Raw genomic sequence first — 23,992 nt, forward strand, 5'->3', positions numbered from 1 at the left:
TATGACTGGCACGCGGGCCGCGGCTGGCGTGTCTGGTTCTGAATACCAAGAAATGGGAACACTTCAGAAGTTCCTCGCCAAGCAACCAAAAGCATCCATCGACGCGGACCAAGTCGGTTGATCGGTTGGTTGCTGCCAAGCCGGTCCAACACAACTGACAAATGATGCCTCTCTGGTAGGTTGGTTTGCGGGTGGCCAGGAACTGCATCCTCTCACCTGATTCTGGAATCTGGATTTCTTGTTACAGCTAATGATGAGATTTGCCTCCCTTCTGATGAATCGTAAATTTGACCACACAAATTGTGAGAGACAATCACCAGAGAGCCTGGTTGTGGCTACAATCAAGGATGAATCAAGATTGACCGCGGACTATGAGGGGGACGTTTAGCGTAGGGTCTCAATCGCCGCGCTCTTCGCTGATCGCTCGTACAAATGTAACGTGATGTCGACAACAAGCTTTGCCAGCCCTCTCGGCCATTCTCTTCGTGTCTCTCTTCAGTCTCGGCTTTGCTCTCGGCGCTGCCGTCTGTTCTTGGGGCCTGAAGGCTGCTGCGCCAGCGCGCCCATCCCGTCGCGGCGTTGCCTTGACTCAACGCTCTCACTGTGCCATGAAGAGCCATGGCGTCTGCAAGCAAATGTCAAGCATTTGCCGTTGCGAGCCTCTGCTAGCCTTCAAGCCTCCTTCTAGCTAGGCAAAAGCTCGGCGAGGCTGGGCATTTACGCGACGTCCAAAACAAGACTGGCACTCTTGGGGCATGCGGAGAGGTTCCAGGGCCCATTAGCGCTCGTAAATCCGTTCAAGCCCCCCCGGACGCCACCTGCGTAGTGCTAACCAGGGGACTTATCCTCGCATTTTCACCCGTCCGACCCGTCGCCTACGACTCCATTGCCGTGCAGGCGTTTGTCCCAATGAAAGATACCTCTCCTACACCCCCTGGTTTTTGTGGCTTGCGATTAATCTTGGATTTCTATGTTGCCTCGCGAAACTCGATACTTAGGTATCTGAGCTCGACGGCGCGAACGACATGAGGCAATGAGCCTACCGAGGTTTGAAGCAAGAGGTTCACTACCAGCAGAATGAATAGAGTCTACCTGAATGTGCCCATGAAAACTTATGAGGACTATCGGTTTCTCAGTCAAGCCTACCACACCGTTATCAAAACACAACTGCAATGTGATTCCTATTCGTACTAGTGTTATGATATTGGCGACTCTCGGGCTTCGTCCCGCTCTGAACTCAATGGGCTATAATCAACATTTAGCGGCCAAGAAGGGTGAAGTCAGTTATCATGATCGTGTAAGAGTCTCGCGAGCTTCCATTCGTTGTTCTTCTTATCGGAAGTTCGGCAAGCCGTGGGTTGGCTGAAGCCTGAAGGATTCGCGAGAGGGCTGGTTCGTGGGACATTGCCGTGCTGATTGTATGCGACATCCCGCGTCGCACATGCTGTGAGTGGTGCGCCCATCTCTACGTACTCAGGCCACTGATAATCTGGCAACCCACACCATCTGGGGGAGACCTGGGGTCGCCCGACCTCTCTGACTTCAGGTTCCCATCGTGTCAGGGTCTGTCTGGTCTGTGCAGTGGTTGCCCCCATCAAGTGCAGAAAGTAGACACGCGACACCGAGACCACTGCCCGTCACCTAGTTGCTGTGTGCTGAGCCTGATGCACGCGGGCTTTGCTCCATTGTTTCGCGGGGTTCAACAAACAGTGTATGAGTATTCGTAGACGCACTTTTGTAGAGATGCCTCGGCGGCGCTACCCGTGAATACTAGCAACCAAAGCCAAGAAGACAAGCAATGAGGCGAAGCTTGGAGCATGCTTGCAACCGAGTCTTGGCTTTGGACGAAAACGAGGGAGACGGAGACGGAGACGGGGGCACTTTTGAAGAGGCCAACTCGCTAGGACATGAAGCCAAGACCGTATATTTCATTGCCCGATGTCTGGGCGGTCGTGATGGGAATACCACCTTTCCTTTTGGTCTCTTGAACCCCATATAATCCAGTGGGCACATGTCAAGTGTCATCTCTGGAGTAGGAAGCCGTGCCTATTGCCATTGCCCAGGAGTCTGGCACCGTTGACTAAGAAAAAAGCCTTCCGGGCATTGGTGTGTCTGGGCGGGCTTCCGCTCCCACATTCCCATATTCCCCCAAACTTCCCAATTCCCAACGACGCCAGTCCTTCAAGTCTGCACAATTTCGGCGGTATCCAGTGGATCGCAAGCAGTCCGATACGAATCTCCCGTCCGACTGGTCCATCTCAAGAACCAGAAGCTGATCCATCATCCAAAAGGACCTTTCGATGGGGCCGTTCCAAGAACTGCAGACAAAAATCCCCCGGGGTGTCTGGCTGAACCGGGTATAGCCTCGCTCCGGAACCAACCAAACAGGGGAGGACGTGGGCGTCGCGACATTAAGCTCATGGGCCACTGCTACGGCTCTTATCGTTTGGGAAGGTCGCCGGGGGACTAGTGCCACGGCAGAGAGCTGCAACTAAAGTGTTTGACCGGACCATTCCATGCGGTCCATCTGTCAGCAACCAGCTATGCTAGGAACGCGTACGTAGATTGTGGGTAGCACGACGCGGCTTTGGCTGAAGGAGTTGAAGTGTAGAAAGAGATGAAGGAGGAACCGCATGTTCAGCTGAATAGTAAGTTAGTGGCATCAAACTGCATGGGAGAGTGAACGATATCGCCTTCTGCTGTAGAGAAAGAGAGTCATGATGTGCACATGCGGCCATCCTCGGCCTTTGCCCTCGTTTGCAAACTCAATTGTCCATTCAACCCCTCTCCAGCCCTAAGCCAAGCCCGTTTACACCCATTCAACCACTACGGTGGCCTCGGTAGCGACATCACCTTCCCTTTCCCGCGCCGTGTATGAGTCTTGGCGGTGCGTATCATGAAGGGGGCGGCGATGATTTGAGATGCGCCTTCGCATCATCGACATCCCCCCGGAAGTACACCAATCGACTACCTAGTGATCCGTTCATTGGTAGCGACTACTCCGTACTGTGTTAGCAGATGCAGTAGAGTTGAATAATGCGATTCGTCGCATACTAAAAAAAGGCCCCTAATCAACGGCAATCCTTCGTGTGGCGCATCAACGAATCAAGACCTCGGTGTGGCACTCGGCTATCACCAGGCCACCCGCCCCCTATGCTCTCCCTTCCCGTCCATCGTGCAGGACGGTGCCAGGCATGCCCAGGACCAACTTTGTTCTCGAAGCCGCGCCAGAAGCCAAGTCGCAGCTAGGTATGCGGCAGGCTCACGCTGGCGCTCTTCCGTGAGCCGAAGTGAACGCCAAAACACGTCTGTTCATCGAAGTTACACCACCACACCAACGCTGGCAACACAGCCAACGAGCAATTTTTTCGTGACAACACTGATAGAGAAGTCAGGCCCGGGAGACGCGCCAATGAAGATGCTCGATGACATGGGGTGGCGGCGATGCCAAGGTCGATCAACGTTACCGCCGAGCCCCTTGGCTGTCGCATTTCACCGTCCAAGAGACTCAAGCTCTCACCACTTTGTCGCCCTGCTGGCTGACTTTTCCCGAGTCTGGTAGGTAGGCAGATTCTGCAACCTGCTGATATCAGATAGAGCCGGCCGAGTTCAGCTGTTTGCCCGGGTTTCACGAGTCGCGAATCAGATGCTCTCCCTCACCAGAGTGTGTGTCTAACAAGGCGAACTCAGGCTCGCTGTCTCTCACTCTGTTTCTCAACTCTTGTGTTAACCCCGGACCGACATCAGCTACGCCGCCGCCTATCTGCTACCCTCTCATCCTCGACCTGCCTAATCGGGCCATTTGTCCTCGAGCCCATCACGGTCCATCATATCCATCGGGGTCCATCATCTCTCTCTCGTTGGAGCTGCCCACCACCCAACTACTATCTGTCTCGGTCCAGCCTGGCGTGGATTCCGTGGACTCTCACCTGTGGCATCGTTCTGTTGCAACGAATCCCTTCAACTCTTCCCTGCGACCTGCATCCTGCGCGTCCTGGCCGCCTGTCTCCGATTCTGACCCCCCCCCCCCCCCTGCACCGTCCCAAACGTCCGACCTCGACCCCATCGTCCCCGACAGTTTTCTCTTGGAGGTGCGGTACTCCGCGTTACTCTGTTCTTTGCAACGTAGCCAAGTAGAGAAAGAGGTAGCTTGTATGGTATTCTCTCGTCTCCTGTCCCGTGGCGACGGTTCTGGGCGAGATGGACGGTCCCCTCCCTCCCTTCTTGACGGCTCCGTCGACGCCCACGCACGAACTCTGGACCCAGGAACCTTGTTGACATCGAGGCAAACCTTACCTCCTCTACGATTGGCCCGTCCCATGCCATCCCATGCCACCACCGTCTTCCCTCCATGCTAGGCATGAGTCCATGTCCATGTCATCCAACCCCCGTCCTTGTCCCCCCACCTCCAGGCGCTAGACTCCTAGAGTATCTTGTCCATGTCTCTGTATCTGCGGATACCTATCGGCTGCCGAATGCAGCTGTGATGCGACCTCCTGCTGTCGCGACCGGGAAATATAAATCATCTCTCATGAGACGCTCCCTCACTCATAGCCCTCCGCTTCCCTCTCCTCTCGCGATCAGCAGCCCTTCATCCACGGCCAACAGCTCAGGTCCAAGTTTGACCCACCTGTCAATTTGCTGTCAGAGACTCGTTAACTCGTGTCTTTCGCTATCATCACTCGTGGAGCGTCTTGTACCAAACCTCTGGTTCCTCACCCCGCCCCAGAAACTTTCCTCCAACTCAAACCATGAGTAACGCTGGAGGCCTTCAGGACGATGTCCTGGCCAAGGCCCACGTTCCCCAGGCCACTGTGCAGGGCACCTCGAAGGAGACTCGCGGCTCATTCGACGTGACCGCCGCCGCCGCCCCTCCTCTCGAAGACAACTACTACGACTCCAAGTCCGACGATGACTACGAGGATAAGCCCACCGAGGAGGAGTTGAACACGCTTCGCCGTGTCTCGGGTCCCATTCACTGGGGTATCTACACCATCGCCTTCGCCGAGCTCTGCGAGCGTTTCTCGTACTACGGTTCCTCCGTCTTGTACACCAACTTCGTCATGCGCCCCCTTCCTCCGGGTTCGACGACCGGCGCCACTTACGGCGCTGATATCCCCGCCGGTGCCTTGGGCATGGGTCAGAGAGCCTCTCAGGGTGTCTCTCTGGTGAACCAGTTCTGGGCTTACCTCGTTCCCCTTTTCGGGTATGTTGCTTCATGTGAATACTCGCCGAGAACACAGACTGACTAGTATTCCAGTGGTTGGTTGGCTGATTCCAAGTTGGGCCGTTACAAGGTCATTCACATCGCCATCGCCGTCTCCACCGTCGCTCACATTATCCTGACTGTCGCCGCCGCTCCCTCCGTCATCTCCAAGGGCAAGGTCGCCTTTGCCCCCTTCTTCCTCGGTCTCTTCACACTTTGCTGCGGTACTGGTCTGTTCAAGGCCAACATCTCTCCCCTGCTCGCCGAGCAGAACAAGGACACCCGTATGCGCGTTGAGACACGCGGCGGCGAGCGTGTCATTGTCGACCCTTCCGTCACCAACACCCGTATCTTCCTGTGGTTCTACTTCGCCATCAACTGCGGTGCCGTCAGCGGTCAGATCTCCATGGTCTTCGTTGAGAAATACCACAGCTTCTGGCTGGCCTTCCTCCTCCCTACCATCCTCTTCCTGATCTGCCCTGTTGTCCTCTGGTCCAACAAGAAGAAGTATCACCTCACTCCCCCTACCGGTTCCGTTCTCGAGAAGTTCTTCCGCATGTCCAAGTTTGCTGCGAAGCGCTCTGGAGGCATCACCAAGCTGAACTGGGAGAATGCGAAGCCCAGCAACGTCCCCGTTGCTGAGCGCCCTGGCTGGCTGACCTACGATGACGCCTGGGTTGATGAAGTCCGCCGTGGTCTCAAGGCCTGCAAGGTCTTCCTCTTCCTGCCCATCTTCTTCCTCGCCTACAACCAAATGACCAACAACTTGACCTCCCAGGCCGGTTCCATGGTCCTGAACGGTGCTCCCAACGACGTCATTCAGAACCTGAATCCCCTCTCTATCATTATCATGATTCCCATTCTGGATCACGTTGTCTACCCTGGTTTCCGCAAGATGGGTTTCAACTTCACTCCCATCAAGCGTATGACCACCGGTTTCTTCTTCGCTGCCGCCGCCATGGTTGCCGCTACCGTCATGCAGCACTACATCTACCAGATGTCCCCTTGCGGTGACCTGGCCACCATCTGCGAGGAGGGCCCGGCTCCCATCAACGTCTGGGCTCAGTGTCTCCCCTACGTCTTTGTCGGTCTCGCTGAGATCTTCACCAACGTCACCTCCTACGAGTATGCCTTCTCCAAGGCCCCCGAGAACATGAAGTCTCTTGTCATGTCCGTCAACTTGGCCATGAGTGCTGTCTCTGCCGCCATTGGCCAGGCCTGGACTCCCCTGTCCGAGGATCCCCTTCTCGTCTGGAACTACGCCTCCGTCGCCATCATCGCCTTCCTCGGCGGTGTCGCTTTCTGGTTCTGCTTCAAGCACCTTGACGGTGAGGAGGACGAGCTCAACCAGCTCAAGAAGACCAAGTTCCTTGGCTCCAACCAGCCTACTGCCGCGGCTCAGGACGACCAGGTCGCTCAGGCCCAAGTTTCTGAGAAGGTTTGAACAACTTATACCCAGAAATGTCCATGCTCTGCTTCCTGTGGACGAGCGTGTGTGACCTCATTTGGTTGTATGATTTCCCGCGTCAAATGATTCCCCGGCAGTTGGTCTTGCGGACTAGCTGTCAATACTCCTAGTTAGACAAGTGCACGATAATGCATATAATGAAGATACCTATTCCCCACGCATCAGTCTTGCCATAGTCATAATGTGAATGAGGTTATTAGAATGAATCTCAGCGTCAATTGTCGCTGAGTGTCGTGTAGATTAGCCGGCAATTGAATGTGGCGTTCCTTTCTGTTCTTATTCAGTCTAAGCTGATTCCGTTCTCTACATGGCCCGACACAGCACCGAACCACGAATGTGTATTCAGCGTACCTAACGAGCTTGCCATCATACTCGTACCAACTAGCGCCACTTCAAGCCAAATGAGGTCTTCGTCCTCCCATTAGCTGTGAAAATGAGACTAACACGGGTGATACCCGACCATCTTTCAGTTTCCAGTATGCGTGTTCAACGCCATAAAGATCATATGCCGATATGGTGATGACTTCCATAGCATGAAGCTGAGCGTACCAATGACTGGCCATGGTAACTTCGGGCACCCTCGTAAAAGAATTGAGCCAAGCTGTGAGCATGTGTGCGTTGACCTCGTTAAGCGGATAATATGCAGCTGCGAGTATTAGATGTTTCATTTGGTAGTCGTTCAGATCTTCGTTATCCGGAACAGCACAGTCCGACTTCGCGGTCATAACCCAGCGGTTAAATCCATCCAAGTGTGCATGGGTTAAAGTCTGGGCCTGGAAACTACTAAGCAGTAATAGCCTATTATGTCTCAACGGGAGGGTTGGAACATCAATTATGTTTGAGATCTACTGAATTAAATACGCTGCAAAACTGCCCTCTGACGAGAATCAATCCTCGGACACGCTAGAGAATTTGGATCTTGGACACAAGCTCAGAGGGCGTGATTAAAAGCTTCGAGTAGAACCTCAGACCGAGGAGGCAGTCCAGCTAGAACAAGCTGTGCCCCCAAGGCGAAAGGCTAGTAACAACGACAAAACTTTACTAGGCATATTAATAAGTCATCGAAATAATCCTCCATCTTCTGTTTCTCACAGAATACTGCATAATTCTTAAGCCTTCTGGGTTGGCTCGAGGATGATGACGCGCTGGTAATGCCATTTCTTGATAAACTGTAATTTGAGGAACGCTGTTTCTGGTCGTTGACATTATGATAAAAGAAAAGATACTTATTACACTTGCACTTTTGGGTGGTAGCCCGGGATATCTCGATGTTGCTTCAACTTAAGAAATCGAACGCTTCCCCTGAACTCCAGCTCTTGTCCAACATTTAGTCATCATACAAATCTTTTCTCAGACTATGGCTCCCTTGCTCAGGGGTTTCTCTCCGGTCCTATAATCGGTCGAAGACCGAGAATCGTCCCCAACGCTGGTATTTGACTCGTACGTCAAGTTGACATTAGTTGTGCGGACAATTCCATTGTATGTCATGATTTCCTCCTCGGACCCAGAAGGTGACGTGCTTCGGATCTCCGTGTGGTGTTGCGAGCGCGTCATACGCATGTCTTTAAGCGTGATGTTGTCGCCTTCTCGGACCGTGTTACGAGGGCGAGAGGAGTTGCCGTAGTACTTGAGCCCACTGCTGCCGGTCTTGCCAGAGCTGATGGCACCGAAGAGCTTCGGCCACCACTTGCGGAACATGGGACGCAGAGCCGGGGCGGACGCGGAGACGATGGCGAGGTTCACTTCGACCGTGTTGTAGACGACGCCGATATCGTAGAAGGGGTCTTTGTTGGGATCCGGGGGCACGTAGAAGAGTTTGTAGATGGCTACGAGACGGATGATAGCCACGACAGTGACGCTGGTAGAAGATTTATTAGCTTGGGGCAGGGTTTTCAAGATCATGGATGTAAAACTTACACTGCACCAACCAAGAAGACGCAAATGACGGCAATCTTCGCGCCCATTGGCATCTTTAAGCCCAGGAAGATCCAGAACGGCAACAACAGAACGAGTACATCCATCAAGACGTTCAGACAAGAGATTGACACGTGAAAGGAGTTGTCGACACATCGGGCAGAAGCTCGTACGAGAGGATCCCAGTTAGCCTCGATTGGTAGGCACTGAAGGAGAGCGACGAGGAAGATGGCTGTGGCCATGGCAGCATTGGCGATGTTCAAGCCATGGATGGTCCATCTAACGCCGGGCTTCTGTCCTCCAAGACGCAGGAGGAAGACCAAAATTGAGGCTCTGACGAAGGCCAAAACGGGGTTGTAGAACATTTGTGCCATAAAGAACCACCACATAGCGGGTGACGAGTTGAAGGGCTGGGGGACATCAACCGCGTGGTATCCGAAGTACATGAGCTTGATGTCTAGGTAGAGTTTAATACACAAACGAGGCAAAGCGAAGGCATGGCGAAGCGCTTACACATATAGAATGGCGGCGTCATACACACTGCGCATAGCTGAAACTTTGTTAGCTAACAAGATCCTTGCCGTTGTTGCCTTTCATTCGTTCGAAATTGCCTACCACTGCCATGCCGCATAACCAGTCATCTATTTCTAGTGTTAGCCCCCATGGTTTTCCAGCCGGCACAAAACCTGCTCCTCGGTCAACGTACCAAGACCCCATTGTCTAGTCGTAAGTCTGCTATATGTTCGAGCTCCAAACACAACTATCGAAAGCGCCGGAAAGAAGAATGTGATGAAGATGGCGGCTTGCTGATGGGGCGGGGTCGGTATCGTCAATACGTCCGGGTGCTCAGGGCGCCGAGCAACAATCGAAGCATACTCCATGTTGAAAGATGGATGAATGGATATGATATGTAATCAGGCCTGCAAGAAGCAGCCGGGCTGCCTTGTAAAAGGGAGATCGGCCCCCAAGGCGAAGCTTTGACTGGCTCCTCAGCTGATGAGTCGTGCTGTCCTGTCCCAGGGCGCCGGGTCGTCGTGGGTAAGAGCCAAGAAATCTCACCATCGGCCAAAGCGAACCAAGAGAGAAGAGCGGCCAGATCGAAGGTAGCAGCGAGAGACAGGAAGGACCCTTTTCTTTATGTAGATCTTTGTGTCTTATTGAGAGGGTGATCCACGATGTCGCCACAGTTTCCCCCTCTCCGGGAAGACTAGACGCTACTGCTGCTTGAACCAAGTCGAACGACCACGCTAAACATGATACACGGGAAAATAAGCTTGACAGGCTCTGAAAGATAACCGTTCACCCGTTGCAGAGTAGAGTTTTCTGCAGATCCCCAATGTGGACGGAGTGATCCTGACTCCTCTCGTGTTCCAAGGGTGGTCTGTAAGGGAGGGAAAGGGGGCGTTGCCTCTAGCTCCGTTTCTCTGCAAGGCACCGTGATCCTCCATCTCAGAGTTTGCATATTATTGGCTTCAGAGACATCTTTGCAACACAAGCGAGCGAACAGGAGAATCTTCTGCTCTCAAAGGTTGGGGCGGAGACGAACAGGAGCAAGGTCCCAGGTAGGAGAATAGTCTAGCCTATGTAGACCCTTGCTCCGCCCGCAAACCTCCGGTAGTGTGCTGCGCGCATATGAAATCCCGAGAGTGTTGAAAATTGCAGAGCCATTAAAGGGCCCCCACGTTGTCATAGTGTTGACTGCCGTTTGCGGCACGGCATGGGCTAGGCGAGAAGCCTTTTTAAACTTTTGAGACAACAGTTGGTTCACCCCAATGAAGATGACAAGGCCACCAAAGTGTCGGTGCTGAATATCAGATTCAAATATTATAGTTACCACCCGCACTCGACTATCAGCCTTAAGATCGGACTATCATCATCACATCAGAAATTTTCAAAGGCAATCTGCAGTCTCCGAGCTTCGGCAACGATTCCAGCTCCAAGGACTCGTTCCTCATGTCGTGCGTTGCATTTCTCTCAGGGGTTCGCAGACGTATTCCTTGTCTGCCAAGCCGCTTAGAATACCATGCTCGGCCAAGAAAATGGCGTGTCTGGGCAACGCAAGGGAGAGAACAGCGGGTTGGCTTTCAGCCGAGAGAACGGACAATTCGTAAAGCACCAAATCTGCTTGAGACCCTCTTTGAATTGCTTCCAGAAAACTAGGCCCAGTCTGTGTGTTGTTTAGTCGCGGCAATGAGTACGCTACCAACGGCGTCTAGTTACGAACCGCCGTTGCAGATTCCGATGTAACTACGTATGGCCGTACGCTTGTCGCTTGAGGCCCGACAGTGCCAGTGCAGGTTCAATTTGAGCTCAACCCCGGACCCCAGATCCAAATTCACCGCCATTGCCGTTTCCCACTCTGTATCCGTAGTACTGCGGTAGAAGCGGCTGGCCGCGTGCAAAAACGCACGGTAATTGTCAAAATTGTCTTTTGTCGATCCTTACCGCACATGGTGTCAGTGTCCTGTCAAGCACCCCGGCAAAGACTCTTCAACCCTTGCAAGCGAGAGAGACTAAGTTATGAAGCCCCTCACAACTACGGGGCAGTCGCGAACCCTGATTCATTTGTGCAAAATCCCATTATCTCAGCACTTCCCTTCCGGATGGAGACGTCCTCCTTCTTGCCTCTTTTCAGTTCGGACATGACTTGTCTTTTCAGGCAGCCAAGTCCTGGCCTCGTGGCGTCGGCGTGGGTCCGGCAGGAAGTTCGTTGGATGAGCTTCTCTCGACATCCGACGCTCCGAAACTTGCGTTGCCAAGAATTCGACAACAGGTCGGGGGTTGAGAACTAGACCAATCGTGCCCCATGGCGATCTATCGACTTGATGAAAGAGAGTTTTGGCGGCGGTTTCTGGACTCTTAAGGGCCGGCTTGCTGTCACCTATTTCAGTCAATTAGCCGGTTTTTGTTCCTTGACCTGCCTGTGGGATAATTACAATAGAGCGTCTACCACCAAATTTTGGGCATCAATCCAGCCGGGATATCACACAGCCGCTACGGGAACGAGCCGACAGCCTGCTCCGCGGGTTGGGTGGCGTCGGCGCCGGTGCAGGCACAGCCGCACAGGTGATGATACTTGCTGGTGCACTGAGAACACTCGGAGGCAAGATCATCGGCCTTTGACTCGCACGACTCGCCTGAAAGTTCGGCGCGTCCAAAGACACCCACTTTCCGCAAGCCTAGAAGACTTTGGTTCAGCTGAAAGAAAAGCTTGGTCACTTGGCTGCTCTCTTCGCAGCCACCGGTGTGACTGCGTTCGTCCTGTTTCCAGGAGTCCACAGATCGATTCCTGGATGGTTCCGTATCGCATAAGGATGTTCATTGAGAGATTCCATATGCGTGTTAGTCGTCTTAGAGGCTGAAGCTACCACTCTGGGAAGGTCACAGCACCAAGCACAAGCCATGAGGTAGACCAAGTGATTCTTGTTCGCAATAGAAATTGTATCCAAGAACTTTCCGATCTCTCTGGTTTCCAGTGGTAGGCCAAACATTACTGCGATCTATGTTAGTGAAACACTGTAGTTCTGAAGAGACGTTACCTCATCCCTCACCTAGTAGGTCTGTCATATGGTCGTCGAAACTCGCTGCGTCCCTTAGAGAAGAACGACCCGCCTGAGATTAGATTTTCTTGTTTCTCGAATTCTCGGGTTTGCTTCTTTCCCCGGTTCTGGGGCATAGTTCAACTGGGTTACTTGTAGATACGCCAAAGCCATCTGGTTCTAGCAATGATACGTATCATGCAGAAAGGTGAAATTAGGGTGCGAATTCCCGCTATAAGATGTTCCGATCTATAGAAAATGTATTGATTGCGACTATTACTTAGCTTATAGATTTCCGACATGACCGAATAGTGTTGACATGACGTGGCATACCTAACGCGCACAACTCAGCCATACTTAGGTAGACCGGCGTGCTTAGCAACATGAAGTGGCCTTAGAACACAAGATCGAGAAATGAAAATAGTCTTTCTCATAGTTTGAGGTACCTATGGTGCAATGAACAGTACTGACATCTACTCGAAGACTGAGAACAATATGTCTGACCTTAATTGCCGCCATCGCGAGCTAAAATGCCCTCAGAAACTGACGACAGTACTCAGCCAATGCCAATTACTATTCCCTTCTCCGTGAATTGATAGAAAGCACAATTAGGTATAGATGGATAACATTGGTTCTGTTTCGCTCGTGGCATCTACCCGGTTAATGGCGATGATTATCAAGCAAGCATGACGCGTTAAAGCAGCTTATAAATTTTACCACCGCAGCCTATGTGATAAGACTATTGATTTTACATTTTGTTTTGCTAAGATAACCAATCCATGCCTTTGCGGCTTTTGTGCAGTCCGGGTGCCAATGTATGAATCATCGAGGATATCAAGAACAAGTAATAATCTCTGGTTGCCCCTTAAAGCTTGGTCGGGAGACGACCGGACTGCTGTGCAGTCCAAGTCGCGATGAGATCCATCAACGCAGGCGACAAGGCGTCATATGTCTCCAAGCCAACAGACTTGAACTTGCTGCGGACTTCATCGATGCCCTTGGGGTGGAAGCCTTGCTCAATGATTGAGGAAACAAAGGCGGCGAACTGGGGCTCCTGCCATCCCTTCTCATCCGAGAGTTCAGCGTGCACAAAGTCCAGACCCTTGAAGGGGTGTGCCTTTTCGATACGTCCGAATAGGTGAACCCCGCACTCCTTGCATGCGTTCCGGAGAATGACTGCCGAGTCGTCGACAACGTGCAGCTTGCTTTCGTTGGCAGCGACCTTAAGTTGGTCTCTTGAAATAACACCGACAACTGAGAAAAGGGCGCCAGCGGGCTTCCAGCACTTTGAGCATCCGCATGCGTGGTTGTGAGCAACGTTGCCTCCGAGTGTGACTTCCACGGGGTTACTCTTGCAATGGCAACGGAGCTTTCCACCGGCGAAGTTGGGATCTCCCTTGGTGAGACCGTTGTCGATCAATGGGTGAAGAGAAGGGGCCATGGTAGATTGGACTGGAGTGGTGTGTATGGTTGGTGGTGGTTGATTAATCGGATATTGGTGTTGCTGGGTGGGCCGAGGACCTTGATGGAGTAGAACCTTGATGGACTTGATTAGTTTCTTGATTGTGTATATAAAGACGGCGAGGAATTCCTTTATACCAGGTGCTCTCATTCACTTTCGGGGCGTTCTCAACTCCCGATCCCTCGACCGGCGACTTGGCGGAAGGGTTCCCGAACCATCCCCGAAGAGGCCGGACCGGAACCAACACCCACGCGTTGGCTTACCTGATTCGCTGTCTTCCCCGCATTCCAATGCCGAATGCTGTCAGTCAAACGTTGATTCGAGCACGCAACTGGGATAAACTTGCCCGTTCCGCCTAATCTTCACGATTGCATATCTCCTCGTTGCTATTATGAGGGCGCCTAGGCTATCGGATCCCCACCCGATTTGACGCCGATGATGATGATACCCCGCAAAGTTTCACTCTGAAGTCAATTGCTTCGCCGTAGAACCAAGGAGAATACCCCGCTCGGCCAACGTAACGCCTAACCCCGCGACCCGGATGTTGCTGTTTGGCATGGTAGAAGCCGCTGATGTGAGACGAAGTTGTCGGCGTTAGGCATAGAGGTCTCAAAAATGAGACCGATAGTGGCTTGGCCGGTTTTGGAAGACCGAATTGCCTATTGAACTATCAAAAGGCGTGATCGAATGGCGCAGAGCCTCAAATTTCCGAGCTGCCTCCATACCACCGAGCGCTGCCTCAAATAACTCTGATCACTACCGATGACGGGGCCGGGTCTCGGTCCGTCGGCCGGCAGATAGGGAAGATTGCCAGGAGAACTTCAATTTCACTCACAGAACTTTCGTATCAATGTGATAGCAATGTCGTTCGTCCGACCTCGTGCAAATGAGCATTGGCATTGAGAACACCCAACTGCGTAGCCTAGTCTCGAACTGATGATCTAGCAAGGTTTCATCATGAGTAGGATATACCGGACCAAATGGACTGGCTATGAGGCAATAGGCTATGATTCTTATTGTACATAAGGTAGTGAAGTTCTAGTGCTTTATCATACTAAGATCTTCTTAGGGGCCACCCAGATCGTCCAAAATATATAACTAAAGCCCATACGCTGAAGCATAAGGCGGCCACAACAGTTCATCAAAGTTGCGTTTGTGGTAGACCTAATTCAATCCTACGCTTTTCTCGTGGTCACTATCTATGTCACAAGTTCTAGCTCAGGGGCCATTCATCCCGAGGTTTGAGAATGTGTTATTGGTAACCTGGTCTTTCTTACATCAACTCGCATTTGGCATTTTTGTAGCTGAGTTACGCAAGGAAAATTGTAGTAACAGAAGCAGAAGTAGTCTTTTAGTCTGAACTCAGAGTGTTGCTGAAAATTGAACCACTTCAATTTCAAAACATCACTGACTTCACATAAATATCACGGTCTCTATAGAAATCACTGTTCGTAGCTATTTGATTCGCGAAGCTGATAGCTCGTGGCTTGTGTCATAAACTGCAATATCTTTAATGGTTTTTTTAGCGCTCATCATGCTTATTTTGGCATCCATTTAGTTATTTAGGCTTCATTAGAGTCACAGCAATGAGCATGTTGGAAGTTACTGAGACCCAAGCGATTAGTTCAACGCATATAAAGTTCACGTTTCTAGCTGGGCTGTCCATTGCAGTGCTCAAGGTTCCAAAGCCAGGTTTAGAATTGACAGTGCAGTCATCACTGTGGGTGTGTGTGTTGTCTTGGAACCAGATGTTTGTTCTTTAGTCAGTTTGATTCAAAAAGCATTCCTTGAATAAGGTACCTTATTCAGCTACTCGGTCCTACTCCCTGGAAAATACCTCTCCAGGTTTTGTTCTCCTACCATTCATGGCTTCGGCCCACTTGGTAACCTACCAAAATAGGTATATTTAGAATGTCCAAACAGGTAACATCCTTGTGTCATGAACCGACGTCCGAACCTTTGTGCTAACATCCGTCTGGTTCTGCATGGGAACAAGGGAGAAGTACTAGAAGGATGGTTCGATTGGATAAATCCAATGCCGAATTGTGCGTGTTATACAAACTTTTGTAGGTAAGCTTATCATCTACGGTAACTAGTGAGTATGGTATTTATCTTGCCCAGTCCACCTGCCCTGCGTATTACCTATGTTGGCAGTTGTAGGATATGGTCCAGCTCTGCCACGTGGGCGACGGGATAAATAGCCTTGACGAAATGGATGAGCATGATGACGTCGTTCAATCAGATGATAAATGGACTGATGGTTCCATGAGACCTACCTAGCATCACTATTGAACTCACCGCACTGCAAATCCGGTGCAATATACGATGATATTATCACGTGGGGTGCTGCTACGCATCAAACATTCAGACTGCTTCTTTCTTAAATCTCTCACTCTCAACGATAGGTTGTCTCCCGTCTCTGAACTTTTCACGGAAACACCTCAAGTACGCATAGTACGTTCATTTTTCCTGTCTCAACAAAGATAGACGTAAAACATTCGCCACCAGAATTCCTATTACCCATTCCACGACAGCAAGGTAGCAATAAAAAATTGACTACTTGACCGGACTAGAAGCGCTGCGTGGCAACACTCAAGACTCGGCCGCATAGACGAGGCCTTCTAGTGTTGAACTCGAACAACATCACATGACACGAACCACTGACGGATCTCACTAACGCAACTCTGTTTTGATCCATCCATCCAATTGTTGCCGCCCACCAACCGCTTGCGTTGGCATTCGCATGTGAAGTCAGGAGGATAGATCGATGTCTGTCATCATTAGTGTAATTGAAACCACATAGTTTTCAGTTGCTCTGATACAAAATCCTGTATGAGCATCGGTCTATGCCTTCTGAAGTCGAACGAATGCGAGTAAGAGACGCTTGCCGAGGCACAAACATGAGGCGACGGCGAATAATCCAAAGCATAAAGACAATTGTGATAGTTGCCGTCAAATGGATAGGTCGATAGACGCACAGAAGCGCTGTCGAAGCGTCAAATGTGCCGAGGCACGTGTTTTGATTGACGCTGTCGTTCGCATTCGCATGGTAGTGGAGGGACGAAGCAGCCAAAGAGAGGCTGGATCGAGGGGTTGAGGAGGCGTCAAGACGCTTTAAGACATGCGAGCCCCTGCATGGCATCCTCCACCAAGCACGAGATCGACGCGTGCATGACCCGCTAGGAAAAAAAAGCCTCGGCATGCACGTTGCCTCAACAAAAAATCCTCTGATCGCACGAGTTTCCATACATAAGATCTTTGCTACCATCACGACCTCAAGTGTTGAGAGGTCTATCACCAACTCGACAGCAGACCATCGAAACTATGGCGGAAGAACTCGACATCCTCATTCTTGGCGCAGGCATCTCCGGCGTCAATGCCGCGTACCGTGTGCGGACAGAGCTGCCAGACAGCACCTTCGCGGTGCTCGAGGCCCGTGACGTAGTCGGTGGGACGTGGTCTTACTGGAAATATCCCGGATTTCGCTCCGACTCGAACATGACGAACTTTGGCTTCGGATGGCATCCATGGCCTCACGACAAGAAGATCATCGAGGGCGCGCCCATTGCGGCTTACATTGAAGATGCTGTCAAGACACACCACATCGACAAGCACATCCGATTCCAGCACAAGGTGTTGTCATCAGATTGGGACAGCGATGAGGCCCGATGGACTCTGGAGTGCAATACCCCCCAGGGAACCAAGAAGATCAAAGCAAAGTTTCTCTTTGTTTGCTCCGGATACTATTCCTACGAGAAGGCCCTGGAGACACACATTCCCGGAATCGAGAGCTTTGAGGGCAAGACGATCCACCCTCAGTGGTGGCCCGAAGACCTTGACTACGCTGGAAAGCGCGTCATCATCATCGGCTCCGGCGCCACCACCATGACCTTATTTCCCAATATCGCCAAAACAGCTGGCTTCACCACCATCCTCCAGCGCAGTCCGTCGTATGTTTTCGCACTAGGGGCAGAATCACCAGTCGACAAAGCCGCGAAAAGGTTCCTACCTCTGTTCTTGGCGAACTGGTTCATCCTGCTCAAGGATCTCCTCCTGGAGACTGTCTTTATCCAGATTGTTTTGGGCTTCCCCAACCTGGCCAAGCAGTTCCTCCGATTCGATGCAAAGCGTCGGCTTCCCAAAGACTACCCTGTCGATATCCACTTCAAACCCAAATACAACCCCTTCGAGCAGCGCCTCAACATGTGCCCAGATGGAGATGTTTTCAAGACGCTGCACCAGTCCAACACGGAGATTGTCACGGACCACATCGAGACGGTCACCAAGGATGGCATTCTCACCAAATCCGGTCGCCATCTGCCCGCCGACATTATTGTTACGGCAACTGGACTGCACGTGCAGCTTTTCGGAGGTACGGATGTCACTGTCGATGGCGTCCCGGTCAAGGTTGGAGAGAAGTACAGCTGGCGCGGATGCATGCTCGACGGCGTGCCCAACGCGGCTGCAATCATCGGCTACGTCACTCAAACCTGGACTCCTGGCGCCGATACCGTGACCCGGCTCTGCATCCGCGTCATCAAGCAGATGCAGAAGACCGGTGCCGTTGCTGCCACCCCCGTCTTGTCGGACGAGGAGAAGAAGAATTCGCCTAGGTTGCCTTGTGTAGATGCCACATCCAACTACTTCACCCGCGCGCACGGTCGAATGCCTGTGGTGACTAACCAGGGACCTTGGTATGGAAGAAAGAACCTTATCGTGGATAAGCTGGCGCTTTGGTTCGGGAGTGTGACGGTAGGCATGGACTATCGCTTGGCAACGAAGTCGAAGGATATTTAATGATTACGAGAATAATGAGCCATGTATGTTAGCCTACCTGGTCGTCGGCATAGAGTTGAGAATGCACAGTTTAAGATTGCTTGGCAAGCCGAGAGCCTCCCGTATTTTAACCGTCTCACCTAAGGTCTCGCGCTGATCATGTACTCGCCGTGACTCCGATCAGCTGATTTGCCGGCCGTTGCGAGGGCATAAGCTGCCCTATGTTGTGCTCAAAGGTGAGGCGAGACCTGGATACCGTGCTCACCAGGGCTGTACTTCAGACTTGCCTCACCATAGAAATCGCTTGCCACAAGTAGTTCGGCTTTTAGGGTGGCACTGGCAAGACTGGGGTCTTTAGGGCCTCCCGACTTGGGTAAGCTGTTGGCTCAGAGGAACGAACAAGGGATTGTTTTCTTAGTCTCAACGTTGATCCTAGGAACATCGACCAGGCCCACCAATCGATCGGTAATTCGTGACCGCCGATCAGCAGCGAGTTCCTTGGATAACCTAACCACTCATACGGAGCACAAGCAGAATGTCCCTAAGAGATATGCATAACATATGTATGTTACAAAGTGGAGTGAAGAAGACGCGGCAAGTTTGCGTCTGGAGGAACCTCGTGTGCACGGTCGCGCTGCCGCTGGGACACTTTTGGGACAGCTCAAGACGCAAAACGAAACGCTGCAACGCAATAGCGGGATGGCGGCAAAAAAACTCCCCGGCATGGGGCCGTCTCGGGAGGTCTTCAGGATCGACATAACCCTAGTTGCAACTCGCATCTTTGTTTACCTCGAGGACCAGTTTCGCTATTTCAACTGGAAGATCGTGACCATGAGCTGTCTCTCGCTTATGAGGCAAACGTGGCTGTGGTGACCGGCTTTTCAGGTCTTCTGGGTGAGGGACACTAAAATGATTCATGTGAGAACCAGACCTATCTCATCCGTTCGCCGTCCGAGCACTCGTGCAGCATGTAATGCAAGAAATGAGGCTCTGAGCACGGAATCTCAGGCTCCCGACAAGTATCGCTTCACCCGATGTTTCTTCATCCAACCCGCAGCCTTTCCGTGCGGGGAGACCCCTCATCGCGCATATCCTACGGGACATGCTGGCCAGGTTTGATCAGCGTAAACAACCTGGGTCACGAATCCCACCCACCGAGCCGACGAACCTCTGCCCCTGTTCGAGGCCTCCCCACGGCAAGAAAGGGATGCGATTCGCCTGATACTCGAAACGCCTTTGCAATGTACATCAGAACAACACCACAGAACACGAGCACAGTAAGCAAGCACATACCCAAAATCGTTCGCCAAGGCGAGACGAAAGCGCCGTTTCGAAATGGAAATAGAGTCCGCGTTGCCAAGAAACGTCAGCGGGATGCCATTCGATATCCACAACACCGGCTCTGCGGCAGCAGTGCGTCTCGGGAGTTCCTAAGCTTCCTCTGGACGAGTTTGTGGCGATCCGAGGCATCCGCCCCGTTGGATTCTGAGAAATGTTGAAATACCTGTATTCGTCCACGCATCTTTCCATCTTTCGACGAACTCTTTATCCTCAGCGTCCTATTTTTGTGCCGGTCCACTCTATAATCTCCGTTCTTCATTTACGAGCTGCGCTCTTTCAAATCAACGTACAAAGTTTAATCATTCATTCGAGTCAATACCGCCAACATGCGCTTCACCGTCGCCCTCACTACTTTGGTCGCTGCCGCCATGGCCGCACCTCTCGATACCCTTGCTGCCCGTGCAGACGAGCTCAACGCCGCCATCCAGGCCCTCGCTGCTGAGAACCCCGAGGATGCCGAGGCTGCCAAGGGCCTCTTGGGCCGTGACATCGATCCCAATGTCCAGCTCACAAATGATGACGAACAGGAGGAAGTCTTCAAGCGCGAGGACGATCTCAACGCCGCCATCCAGGCCCTCGCTGCTGAGAACCCCGAGGATGCCGAGGCCGCCAAGGGTCTTCTGGGCCGTGAAATCAACCCCAATGTTCAACTCACGAACGACGACGAGCAGGAGGAAGTCTTCAAGCGCGAGGACGATCTCAACGCTGCTATTCAGGCTCTCGCTGCCGAGAACCCTGAGGATGCCGAGGCCGCCAAGGGTCTCCTGGGCCGCGATATCAACCCTAACGTCCAGCTCACGAACGACGACGAGCAGGAGGAAGTCTTCAAGAGGGATATCAACCCTGATGTTCAGTTGACAAACGACGACGAGCAGGAGGAAGTCTTCAAGAGGGATATCAACCCTGATGTTCAGTTGACAAACGACGACGAGCAGGAGGAGGGTTTCAAGAGGGACATCAACCCCAACGTTCAGCTCACCAACGATGACGAGCAAGAGGAGGTTTTCAAGCGCGATATTGACCCCAACGTTCAACTTACCAACGATGATGAGCAGGAGGAGGTCTTCTAAACACAAGTAGCCACCAGGTTAGCTTGAATCTGAATGCTCTTTCGGCTTGATTCAGTACATCGGAAACAGAAAGCGAGAACATCTCATATATTTGATTGCTGAATAGAAGTCCAATTGATCCTGTGGAACTGTGTATTTGGACTGATGACAGAGAGCTTGACCAGTAACGTAAAATGTGATTTACTACAAGATAGTGCTAACCATGGCTACGGGAGATCTCCACATCTTGTGTTCGAACCACATCCACTAAAGTTAACATTTAGCTACGGTATCTTGAGGTATGGGTAGATATCACTTCGTTATAGATTCGCGCGATACTGATAACTTCGTTGTTGAACGGGGTAGATACACGTGATGAAGAAAGACGAAAGTCTGTCAAAGAATATCTATTTCACCCAAGTCACATGAATAACAGCCAATCTTTTACTGACTTGGTTCATTTATTGATGTAATGCCGCAAAACTTGATGTTTATTCTATTTATGGCAAATGTTCTGGCGACTTGATGATATGGTCGAGTTGGTGCCGAGAGTCTCATCTGAATCCTTGGCCTTGTCTGATGACTGTCTGGGTAAGGACAGTATGTCTATACCGCACTCATAATGATATGGGTCTGTTGATGTATCCAGGTTTCGACGCGGATCCCTTTGAAATGAGAAGGTTGCCAGATTGCCGGTCCAAATTTCCTCATGGTAGGTAGTCGCTACATTTGATGTATCTTGGAAACTAATATCCGCCGTGCTTTTTGGATCGGCAATCGCATCCACGTACGCATTCCCAGTAGACATCATCCCCGGCAATCGAGGTAATGCCGCAGAGTGCAGGGCAAAAGGGTCTCAAACTCGCCTTCGATCAGGTCAGACGTTGGCAACATATAATGCAGTGATGTGTTTACTTACGTGGATACACCTTGTTGATGTTGATACGGTCGTCATAGTCCCGTCAAACTCCTTTGCCGAAATGGAGTCTGCCATGGCAGTCGGGGGCGCATGGCTGGTTGCTGCTTGGCCAGTTTCTTTAACCTCAGTTGGAAGTGCCATGCCAGGAGTGATCAAGGCGGCAACAATGAGCTGAAAGAAGGGTGACAGATGCATCTTGACGAGTTTCAAATAGATTGAGCTCTGTTCGCTGTTCAAGTCTGAATTACGGGAGATGTATGAGGTAGTGAATTGTTGTGTTTTGCGTTAGATGTCGGTTAGGAAACGAAATCGTAGGTGCGAAATGAAGTTTGATCTGCACATTGCAGAATTTTCCGTCACTTCAGTATTTTGGGTTTGAATGGGACAGGACTGCTGCGTAGCAGAATTGTGTTAGGTTCGGAGCTGGATGGGACAGGGCTTCGTGGGCCTAAACTCCCTTGATGGAAGGCACTCGGTCAAGGTGTAACTTTACGTTCTAATCGGCACCTTGACCATACGCTGAACATACCTGGATGGCCTTTGAATGGCTTGGAACAAATCAGACCTCGATCAAGCTTCCAGTTAGACGTATTGTAAGTACAATTACGATATGTTATGTTATCGTGCGAAGTGCATGTCAACATTTTACATTGGAGGTGTGATGAACTATCGGAAAACTCCTTAAGAAAGCTCATTCCTTGCTCCCAAGGAAAAGGTTGAGATGTTGTGTATAGAGCTCTGGGTACTGGAATAGATGACCATGACCGGCATCAGGATAGATTATGAGCTGAGCATCCGACAAGTTCTGTTGAAGAGTGAAACTGTTGGAAGTTGGCGACATAATATCAGTGTGGCCGTTGGTGACTAGAGTGGGAGCTTTGATAGTCTTCATGCGCTCAAAGTTGTCCGTATCAACCGTAAACGAGAAGATTGCATTCAGTTGGGCCCTTGCTCCAGGTCCGATCAGGTATTCTCTGCGCTCCTCGCCGTCAACCTTTCGCTCATGGATTCGTTTCCACCATGCTTCACCGAGTGCGACGCTCGTTTCCGACGGGTGGTAGAAAAGATGGAACATGTCCTCCTTGGTAGGTGGCTCATCGTTGGCTGTTCCGGCACTTTCTAGAACCTCGCGGGGTGGCAGGACAACTCCTTCTCCGACACCTGGTTGAGTCCCAGCCAGAATCAACTTTCGAACCAGCTGAGGATAGTCCCATGCCAGAATCTGAGCCACACCACCTCCCATGGAAAAGCCAATGACATCAGCCTTGGAAACACCAAGGGTAGCGAGAAACTTGGCTGCAATTGAAGCCATGACTTCAGTGGAAGAGGGCACCTCGCCCTCACTGTGCCCGATACCAAAGCTGTCATATACGATGACTTCTCTTGACTTCGCAATCGTATTGAAGAGAAGAGGGTCGAGAGTGTCCATTGAACCACGAAGATGGTTGATATAAAGCAAAGGGACCTGACTCTTCACCCCGATCCGGCGGTAAGCGATTCGGGTGTTGTCGACGGCGACATATTGAGTCTCCACTGTTTGATAGGTAGACATTCCGATGGTGAACAAAGTTCGTTGAGGATTGTGACTGGACTGGATATTGAATACTTGAGTGAGATGAAGTTGCTAACTTGTATTCTTTTCGATGAAAGAGATCGATTCTCGAGTCTAAGCATCTCTTAAGTGGACTTTATAAACATTTCTTCGCCTGCATCGCCCTTTTCGCGTTCAAGAGCAGTGCTGGATGACGTCCTGACCTTCCGGTAAAACTCCGCGATATGTCATCCTTTCCGACTGGGAAAATCACCCTCTGAAGCTCTAACGTAGGCTAAGACTTAGTATGCTTAGTAGAATGAATGAAACATTTGTATACCTTACAAAGCCTCTTCACTCAGCTGTTGCACTTGATTACTCAATGGCACAGATCCAAACCATACCCCAAACTTCGGATCCGGGGCAATGTGGAGCAACCTTAAGGTACGGACCGACGTGTGGGGTAATTAATCAGTAATCGTTCCGGATGGAGTGCCGGAGTAATCCGGGCCCGCCGGCTCCCAGACAATTTCTAAGCGGACAGGCGTAGACGGAAGAACCAAATGAGATCAAGATGCCAGTCTCTGGATCCTCTAGGTAGATGTTGGTGAAAAACAACTTCAACTGCCGCAATGGATTTGATCCATTCCGACTGAGGAGATGTTAAGTAATCATGCACACGGTAAGACGTCGTCATGATGTGTAGTGTCTTGCTGCATAGATGCCGTTAAATATGTGATAAAACTCCTCCCAGATTACGATTTGTACACATCAAATTCCGTTAGCC

At 51.3% G+C, this 23,992-nt stretch overlaps 10 protein-coding genes across 10 annotated transcripts; 5 read left to right on the forward strand and 5 right to left on the reverse strand.

The window, feature by feature from the left end:
* Position 1: 1 nt before the first annotated feature.
* Positions 2–1,029, forward strand: CLUP02_13144 (uncharacterized protein; the record flags this gene model as incomplete). The annotated part of the gene is made up of 4 exons (XM_049292088.1): positions 2–112; positions 180–240; positions 457–637; positions 693–1,029. The coding sequence occupies 4 exons, from the start codon at positions 2–4 to the stop codon at positions 1,027–1,029; spliced, it is 690 nt and encodes a 229-aa protein (XP_049149234.1).
* Positions 1,030–4,751: 3,722 nt separating this feature from the next.
* CLUP02_13145 (POT family protein) lies at positions 4,752–6,650 on the forward strand (the record flags this gene model as incomplete). The annotated part of the gene is made up of 2 exons (XM_049292089.1): positions 4,752–5,206; positions 5,261–6,650. The coding sequence occupies 2 exons, from the start codon at positions 4,752–4,754 to the stop codon at positions 6,648–6,650; spliced, it is 1,845 nt and encodes a 614-aa protein (XP_049149235.1).
* Positions 6,651–7,577: 927 nt separating this feature from the next.
* Positions 7,578–7,880, reverse strand: CLUP02_13146 (uncharacterized protein; the record flags this gene model as incomplete). Its single annotated transcript, XM_049292090.1, has 2 exons — positions 7,578–7,661; positions 7,767–7,880. 2 exons carry the CDS (start codon positions 7,878–7,880, stop codon positions 7,578–7,580), a joined length of 198 nt encoding a protein of 65 aa, XP_049149236.1.
* Positions 7,881–8,024: 144 nt separating this feature from the next.
* On the reverse strand, positions 8,025–9,469 carry CLUP02_13147 (uncharacterized protein; the record flags this gene model as incomplete). The annotated part of the gene is made up of 5 exons (XM_049292091.1): positions 8,025–8,532; positions 8,592–9,045; positions 9,102–9,153; positions 9,204–9,229; positions 9,295–9,469. 5 exons carry the CDS (start codon positions 9,467–9,469, stop codon positions 8,025–8,027), a joined length of 1,215 nt encoding a protein of 404 aa, XP_049149237.1.
* A 3,523-nt stretch (positions 9,470–12,992) lies between these two features.
* CLUP02_13148 (S-(hydroxymethyl)glutathione synthase) lies at positions 12,993–13,568 on the reverse strand (the record flags this gene model as incomplete). Its single annotated transcript, XM_049292092.1, has 1 exon — positions 12,993–13,568. One exon carries the CDS (start codon positions 13,566–13,568, stop codon positions 12,993–12,995), a length of 576 nt encoding a protein of 191 aa, XP_049149238.1.
* Positions 13,569–16,913: 3,345 nt separating this feature from the next.
* On the forward strand, positions 16,914–18,386 carry CLUP02_13149 (monooxygenase; the record flags this gene model as incomplete). The annotated part of the gene is made up of 1 exon (XM_049292093.1): positions 16,914–18,386. The coding sequence occupies one exon, from the start codon at positions 16,914–16,916 to the stop codon at positions 18,384–18,386; it is 1,473 nt and encodes a 490-aa protein (XP_049149239.1).
* A 494-nt stretch (positions 18,387–18,880) lies between these two features.
* Positions 18,881–19,123, reverse strand: CLUP02_13150 (uncharacterized protein; the record flags this gene model as incomplete). Its single annotated transcript, XM_049292094.1, has 1 exon — positions 18,881–19,123. The coding sequence occupies one exon, from the start codon at positions 19,121–19,123 to the stop codon at positions 18,881–18,883; it is 243 nt and encodes an 80-aa protein (XP_049149240.1).
* Positions 18,927–19,238, forward strand: CLUP02_13151 (uncharacterized protein; the record flags this gene model as incomplete). The annotated part of the gene is made up of 1 exon (XM_049292095.1): positions 18,927–19,238. One exon carries the CDS (start codon positions 18,927–18,929, stop codon positions 19,236–19,238), a length of 312 nt encoding a protein of 103 aa, XP_049149241.1.
* A 794-nt stretch (positions 19,239–20,032) lies between these two features.
* On the forward strand, positions 20,033–20,776 carry CLUP02_13152 (uncharacterized protein; the record flags this gene model as incomplete). The annotated part of the gene is made up of 1 exon (XM_049292096.1): positions 20,033–20,776. The coding sequence occupies one exon, from the start codon at positions 20,033–20,035 to the stop codon at positions 20,774–20,776; it is 744 nt and encodes a 247-aa protein (XP_049149242.1).
* Positions 20,777–21,251: 475 nt separating this feature from the next.
* Positions 21,252–23,924, reverse strand: CLUP02_13153 (uncharacterized protein; the record flags this gene model as incomplete). Its single annotated transcript, XM_049292097.1, has 7 exons — positions 21,252–21,478; positions 21,543–21,621; positions 21,675–21,896; positions 22,182–22,239; positions 22,421–23,279; positions 23,748–23,857; positions 23,887–23,924. The coding sequence occupies 7 exons, from the start codon at positions 23,922–23,924 to the stop codon at positions 21,252–21,254; spliced, it is 1,593 nt and encodes a 530-aa protein (XP_049149243.1).
* Positions 23,925–23,992: the final 68 nt, after the last annotated feature.

This window comes from Colletotrichum lupini, chromosome 7 (assembly GCF_023278565.1).
Source record: "Colletotrichum lupini chromosome 7, complete sequence".
Lineage (NCBI taxonomy): Eukaryota > Fungi > Ascomycota > Sordariomycetes > Glomerellales > Glomerellaceae > Colletotrichum > Colletotrichum lupini.